Source organism: Anopheles arabiensis, chromosome X, assembly GCF_016920715.1.
Source record: "Anopheles arabiensis isolate DONGOLA chromosome X, AaraD3, whole genome shotgun sequence".
Classification (NCBI taxonomy): Eukaryota; Metazoa; Arthropoda; class Insecta; order Diptera; family Culicidae; genus Anopheles; species Anopheles arabiensis.
This window is the reverse complement of record NC_053519.1, coordinates 23928093-23935993: the sequence shown is the minus strand read 5'-3', so window position 1 is coordinate 23935993 and position 7901 is coordinate 23928093. Positions and strand designations below refer to the sequence as shown.

The 7901-nt window shown below is 39.8% G+C and overlaps 1 protein-coding gene across 1 annotated transcript; it reads right to left on the bottom strand.

The window, feature by feature from the left end:
* Positions 1–2114: 2114 nt before the first annotated feature.
* LOC120906229 lies at positions 2115–7308 on the bottom strand. Its single transcript, XM_040317744.1, has 3 exons — positions 7173–7308; positions 6395–6993; positions 2115–3254 (listed from the first exon to the last, which is right to left on the bottom strand). Exons 1-3 carry the CDS (start codon positions 7306–7308, stop codon positions 2115–2117), a joined length of 1875 nt encoding a protein of 624 aa, XP_040173678.1.
* Between the last annotated feature and the right edge of the window lie 593 nt (positions 7309–7901).

The window sequence follows — 7901 nt, the reverse complement described above, 5'->3', positions numbered from 1 at the left end:
AATTCACTTTCGTCTGGTTCGCTTGGCTTCTCCCGCGTGAATGTTTCGCTCTAGCTAAACTTACTGCGTCGTCAGTTCGATTGACACCAGCACAGGGTGATCCTAAATTCATTCCTTGACATTCGCCTTACATCCCTTGTCTGACAACTGTCAACTGTCTCCTATTTCCTACACGGCCTTTCCTGACATCATGATTCTCCTGAATCTGCCCATATTCTTATTTGATCGAATGCAGTTGTCGTTCTCATTGGTCCCTCAGTTTGCTCATCTAGCTTCAGTACCTCACAACGCTCATTTGAAAATGTTTTGACAATCTTATACGGCCCAAAGAATTTCCTCTTAATTTTTCGTCCTATTCCGAACTGAGTTACTGGAATCGCTACGATATCTCCTATCTTATACTTTTGAATCGATTTACGCCGCAAATTGTACGTCCTACGATTTTCATCTTGGATTCTGGCAATTCCTTTGCATGCTATTTTCCTTATTTCATTACGATCATCTGTAAACATCTTTTGGATTTCTTCTTGCAAAATATCGTTAGTTCGAATGTCTTCCTTCTCTTCATTTTCACTCCGATCATCAATTCAAAAGGTGTCATCCTAATTGATCGCTGCCAACTATTATTTATCGCCTTTTGAACATTATTTACAAACTTAAACCAATTTTCGGGATTTTCATACGACAACTTCGCTAATGTAGGGATAATTATGCGGTGTACACGCTCTACTTGGCCATTCCCTCTTGGGACTCCTGTAACAATGTGATGCAATTCTATATTGGCTTCTTCGCAAAATTTTGTAAATAAACTAGAGGTAAAAGCAGATCCTCTATCGCAAATTATCCTTCGCGGATTTCCAAACGTATCAGATATAATCGTCAATTTTTTTATAACCTCTTCCGCACTAGTAGTTTTTGTAGCAAATAGCCAAACATGCTTCGTAAACGCATCGACAACGGTAAGAATGTAATTGTAACATTTGCGAGTAGATGGCATAGGGCCAATATGATCAACATGAAAGGTATCCAACGGAACCTCTCCTTTCGGTATTGGATGAAGTTCTCCTCTGCCCTGCCTCGTTTTCTATCACTCACTATGCATCGGACACAGTTATCAATACAATATTTTATCTTCTTTTCTACTTCAGGAATAAAATAATCCTCTGTTAGTTGTTCTTTCACTTTCTTGATTCCAAAATGTCCTCGTTCGTGTACTTCTCTTATCATACCCGTCTCCATTGCTCGAGGTACACATATTTTGTTATGAGCATTCTCATTTTTATAAAGTACTCCATTTATCAAACAAAAACCATTTCTTTCTTCGCCCTGTCAAGCGCCGTCCTAATTGCCGTAAGATCTTCATCGCGCAATTGTCCTTGTATTATTTTCTCACATACACCTGCCGATATTTTCAATACGTTTGCTCTTGAAAGAGCGTCAACATGTTTCATCTTTTCACCTGAACGATGTTCTACTTCAAAATCAAACTCGGACAACGTTACAAACCAACGACTCACTCGCGCATTGGGAACTTTTTTGTTTAAGGATTGTTTAAACGCTATACAATCGGTCACGACTTTAAATTTCTTACCTAGCAAGTAACACCTGAACTTCTTTATGGATTCCACAACGGCTAACGATTCTAATTCGAATGAGTGATAATTTTTCTCGGCCTTATTAGTCAACCTACTATAATAATAGCAAGGATGTAATAAACCATCCTCCTCAGAACGCTGCAACAATATGCCGGCCAGAGCATCTTTACTCGCATCAGTATGCAATTCGGTAACCAAACTCGCCTTGAAAATATGTAATACAGGATATTCCACTAATTTTTCTTTAATCGATTCAAAAGCTGCCCTTGCCTCTTCATTAAATTCAAAAACACTCTCTTTTTTTAACATTGTGGTCAATGGCCTGGCAATATGCCCAAAACCTTCTATAAACTTTCTAAAATAACTAGCTAGCCCTATAAAACATTGCAGCTGTTTCACCGTTTTTGGCTGCGGGTAATATTTAACTTTTTCTATTTTTTGGGGTGCTGGTTCAATCTTACCTTCATAGACGGTATACCCCAAATACTCTACACGCCGTTTGAGGAACGAACACTTTTTTCAATTGAAGTGAAGTCCTGCCCGCTGTGCCACTTCCAAAACTCGCCGCAAAGACGCCAAACCATGCTCCTCGTCTCGAGACGGAATGATGATGTCATCTACGAAGGCCATCACGGTACCGTCTATGATCAACTCATGAAGTACTGCATCGATGAAGCGTCCAAACGCATTGCCGCTGAGACACAATCCAAACGGAGCACGTAAAAACTCATACTGCCCATCCGTTGTTACGAAAGATGTGTACTGGCGACTTTCCTTCTCCACCTTGACGTGAAAATACGAATTTTTCAGATCTAATACACTGTACACACGAGCATCTGCCAACTGATCAATCTGGTCTTCGATATTGGGCATCGGATAAGAGTCCCGCACGATCCTCTTATTCATCTCACGATAATCCACACACACACGGTGAGATCCATCCTTCTTCGGTACAACCACAACTGCGCTAGCGTAAGGGCTTCGCGATGGCTGAATTATTCCGTCGTTTAACCATTCGCGAACTTGTTTCCTTACCACCTCTTTCTCTAGCGGAGCTATTCTTCTTGGCAACGTACGCACTACCTCCTCGTTGTTCACTAATATTTTCATCTCACTTTCAACGTTAGAAATCTTTGCTGGTTCATAATTATTAACCATATCACAAATCACGCGACGATAATTTGACGGTGCGTCTATTTCTTGATGACTTTCACAAACTATACGATACACCCAACGATCATCAACACTCGTGGGTTTTTCCTCTTCCTCCTGTTGCTTTGTTATCTTTGCATGACCGTTTGTGATAACGTAGTTAACCCTTTTGAGCACATCGATTCCTATCAGCACTTTGGTGTCGATAGAATTCGAAGGTACCACCACGAAACGAATTTTCTCCTCAACTTCATCGATGGTAGCACGGATCGTCAGCTCACCACACACGTTGCTTTTTTTTCCACCATAGCCTTTTATTACCCGTGCAGACGGTTTCAACTCATTACAATTGAGTTTTAATTCCTGGAACAAATCCCAGCGCATGAGCGTCACATCACTGCACGTATCGATCACCGCTTCGCACAACTGGTTTCCAACTGACACACACACAATTGGAAATGAGCTCGTCATTGTTTGAACTCTATTATTATTACTGTTACTGTAGTACTGAAAACGAGGCAGGGCAGAGGGAGAACTTCATCCAATACCGAAAGGAGAGGTTCCGTTGGATACCTTTCATGTTGATCATATTGGCCCTATGCCATCTACTCGCAAATGTTACAATTACATTCTTACCGTTGTCGATGCGTTTACGAAGCATGTTTGGCTATTTGCTACAAAAACTACTAGTGCGGAAGAGGTTATAAAAAAATTGACGATTATATCTGATACGTTTGGAAATCCGCGAAGGATAATTTGCGATAGAGGATCTGCTTTTACCTCTAGTTTATTTACAAAATTTTGCGAAGAAGCCAATATAGAATTGCATCACATTGTTACAGGAGTCCCAAGAGGGAATGGCCAAGTAGAGCGTGTACACCGCATAATTATCCCTACATTAGCGAAGTTGTCGTATGAAAATCCCGAAAATTGGTTTAAGTTTGTAAATAATGTTCAAAAGGCGATAAATAATAGTTGGCAGCGATCAATTAGGATGACACCTTTTGAATTGATGATCGGAGTGAAAATGAAAGAGAAGGAAGACATTCGAACTAACGATATTTTGCAAGAAGAAATCCAAAAGATGTTTACAGATGATCGTAATGAAATAAGGAAAATAGCATGCAAAGGAATTGCCAGAATCCAAGATGAAAATCGTAGGACGTACAATTTGCGGCGTAAATCGATTCAAAAGTATAAGATAGGAGATATCGTAGCGATTCCAGTAACTCAGTTCGGAATAGGACGAAAAATTAAGAGGAAATTCTTTGGGCCGTATAAGATTGTCAAAACATTTTCAAATGAGCGTTGTGAGGTACTGAAGCTAGATGAGCAAACTGAGGGACCAATGAGAACGACAACTGCATTCGATCAAATAAGAATATGGGCAGATTCAGGAGAATCATGATGTCAGGAAAGGCCGTGTAGGAAATAGGAGACAGTTGACAGTTGTCAGACAAGGGATGTAAGGCGAATGTCAAGGAATGAATTTAGGATCACCCTGTGCTGGTGTCAATCGAACTGACGACGCAGTAAGTTTAGCTAGAGCGAAACATTCACGCGGGAGAAGCCAAGCGAACCAGACGAAAGTGAATTAAGTGGATTGTAAAACCATCGCTTTCCGCGTATCCTCTTTTCTTCATCGTTCTAAATATATATATATATATATATATATATATATATATATATATATATATATATATATATATATATATATATATATATATATATATATATACAACATTCCAAACAAATAAATACAGTGTAGAAATTTATAAATTTCGTGCCCAAACGTCAACCTCTGACAGCTCAGAGTGAAGCGAAGTGATGCAACCCGGTTGTTATGTCAAATCGTAGAAATAAACCGGCTCAATTGACACTTGAAAACCGAAAAAGCCAAACGCGTTTTCTGTGTGACCTCAAGTGTGAAGTGAGATTTAGCGACATTTACAACCTCAGAAGTGGGATTTACTCACGAAAATGCCTACAAAGGACCAAATGGTGTGTGTTTTATCGGATGCTGGCGTAGATTGTCCTGCCAACGCTACAATTAACCAAATCCGGAGTCTGTATGACGCCGTGATGCCGGTGCAAGCAAAGGAAAACAAAATGGAAGGCACACATTCATTATCGAAGACGAAGGTAACTTTGTCTTTCAACAAATTGGTAAAAGGTTTGGCCAGTATAGAAAAGGATGGGACAAAACGACGGAAAAAGGAAAATAACCCTATGCACTGCTGCAATTGCTTCTTGTTTTGTGGCTGTGGGTAATTAGTTATTGCTTTGATATGATGATCGCTGGGGCGTATACCAGCAGCGTTTGCACGATAGCCTGGGTAGTCCAATTCTTCATGCGCAAACTTACACTTATCCAAAGGCAATTCCAATCCATTTTTCCGCAATGTATATAAAACTTCTTTGATGATATCAAGATGTTCATAAAAATCAACTGATGCTATAATGATATCATCAATATATACGACCAGCTTACCCTTTTCAATGAAATCTCTCAACACGTTGTTTATGAACCTTTGAAATTCGGCCGGCGCGTTTTCAGCCCGAATGGCATACGTAGGTATTCGTATTGCCCGTCAGGCGTGACAAAAGCTGTATACTTGATCGAATTTTCATCCATTTTAACCTGATGAAAACCACTTTTCAAATCAAGTAACGTAAAATAATTCTTGTTTCCTAAATGCTCGAGGCACGTTTCGATCAGTGGCAAAGGATAGTTATCACGGATTGTGATTTTGTTTAAAGGCCTGTAGTCTACACACTTTCGGATTTCTCCGTTCTTTTTTCTCACCAGCACAAGGGGCGAGGCATAGGGTGAATTACTAGGGCGGATTATATTCTTTTCGAGTAAATTTTTAACAATCTCTCTCACTTGGTTCCGTTCGGCGTAAGACAACCGTCTCGGTTTGGAAAATATTGGAGTATCGTGCATTAAGCTAATTTTCATACCATACTCCGGTGGAATAATTTTCTCTAAAGGAAACTTGCAGTAACATTCTTCAACAGTTCTAGCTACTAACGAGATTTGTTCATCAAGGAGATCTTTACCTATGTCAAATAAAGTGTCATTATCAGAGGAAGTATCAATAGCGCACAATTGTAAGAATGTATTGATTGTGCCCTCATCTTGAGGAGAGGTCAATAATTTAGTCGACAATTTTTTACCTACTTATACATCGCCCCCTAGCTCTTTTAGAATGCCTAGATCGCGAAGTTTCTCTGCCACGTGTGTTTTCAGGGAAGGTATTATGGAACTCAATTTATGGTTTAATAATGTGCTTTTATCATAAATTTGATGTTGCAATATAGCTAGAGTAATTTTTAATTTTGGCATAACATCTCTACATACAATAATGGGCCATATTGGCCATATACATACAGTTTTTAGGCAAAATAATAAATTCATGTTTTATTTCATTTTTCCGATACTTGATTCGGCAATTAATTCGTCCCAGTGACAGTAACGCACTATTTCCTAAACCGCAGTATCCCGAATTTTCCGGTTTTTGTAAGAGGCTTATGGGCACCAAATTTTCATTCATAAAACTTCTGGGGCTCCCTGAATCGAAAAGAGAAAACACACGTGGAAGAAAACTATTCGGCCCACTTAATTCTGCAAACGGCACACATACCTCCTGCATGGCTGGAATTTGTTGTAAATAACCCGATTCCATATCCATTGAATGCACCGCAGCGGCTGGTACGTTGTTACGGTTCGGACATTCGCGATGTGAATGTCCCGTCTTCGAACACCGGAAACACGATCCATGAGGACGTTGGGGTCGTTGGCATTGGCTTTGATAATGCCCTTGTTGCAGACAATTGTAGCACTTCACGTGCTCGATGTTCATGGGTACGTCGCGAGTAGATCGTCTGTCCTTGGGTGCAGATGTTGACGGCTGGTGACGTGTCCGCATCTCTTCATATCTTTTCAGCAAGGGTAGGAGATCATCCATCTGACGAGCAGCATAACGCATAGCGGCGGTGTTGACCGGATCATTTATACCTTCGATTATGATGTCAACAAGCTCACCCTCGGGAATTTTCGCTTTCCTGGCAATATTCTTCATGTCAATGAAGTATGTTATGGTCGATTTGGAGGTAGAAAGGCGGCGACTGCGTAGCTCGTGATAAACACTTTCAACGGAATATGTTTGTTGAAATGTTTCGATGAGTGTTTGCTTCAGAGCATTATATTCTAATAAACCTGAAGCTCGAGCTAATACTTGAGCTGTCCCGGAAAGCAGTCGAAGCGTTATCACCAGTTTTGCTTTAAGTCGATGCTGAACAATTGAAAGACTCTTTCTAATTCCTCGAACCACATAGAGATGTCAACGCCATTTTGTCCGCTAAACGACGGAACCAAGCTTTCAATCGTCGTAAGGTTGGGAAGGTTTTTCTCAGCATTACTCTGCAGCTTCATCTCCGAAACTTCCTTCTGCAAGGTCAGTAGTTTCTTCTCCAGCTCCAGCTGATCAATTTTCTTCTGAACGGCACAGCTATTACCGGAACATTCTTCAGCAGTGTCCAACAGTGTGCCTTCCATTTTGTTTTCCTTTGCTTGCACCGGCATCACGGCGTCATACAGACTCCGGATTTGGTTAATTGTAGCGTTGGCAGGACAATCTACGCCAGCATCCGATAAAACACACACCATTTGGTCCTTTGTAGGCATTTTCGTGAGTAAATCCCACTTCTGAGGTTGTAAATGTCGCTAAATCTCACTTCACACTTGAGGTCACACAGAAAACGCGTTTGGCTTTTTCGGTTTACAAGTGTCAATTGAGCCGGTTTATTTCTACGATTTGACATAACAACTGTCACCGGGTTGCATCACTTATATATATATATATATATATATATATATATATATATATATATATATATATATATATATATATATATTATTTATATATATATATATATATATATATATATATATATATATATATATATATATACAACATTCCAAACAAATAAATACAGTGTAGAAATTTATAAATTTCGTGCCCAAACGTCAACTTCTGACAGCTGAGAGTGAAGCGAAGTGATGCAACCCGGTGACAGTTGTTATGTCAAATCGTAGAAATAAACCGGCTCAATTGACACTTGTAAACCGAAAAAGCCAAACGCGTTTTC

Excerpts from the sequence above, each read along its gene's own strand:
- LOC120906229 (XM_040317744.1), bottom strand. The coding sequence starts at position 7,308 with ATGGAAGGCACACTGTTGGACACTGCTGAAGAATGTTCCGGTAATAGC. Across the intron at positions 6,994-7,172 it reads TTCGGAGATGAAGCTGCAGA|CTCAAGTATTAGCTCGAGCT; the intron begins GTAATGCTGAGA and ends TTTCCGGGACAG. Across the intron at positions 3,255-6,394 it reads AAATTCCAGCCATGCAGGAG|TACTACAGTAACAGTAATAA; the intron begins GTATGTGTGCCG and ends CCTCGTTTTCAG.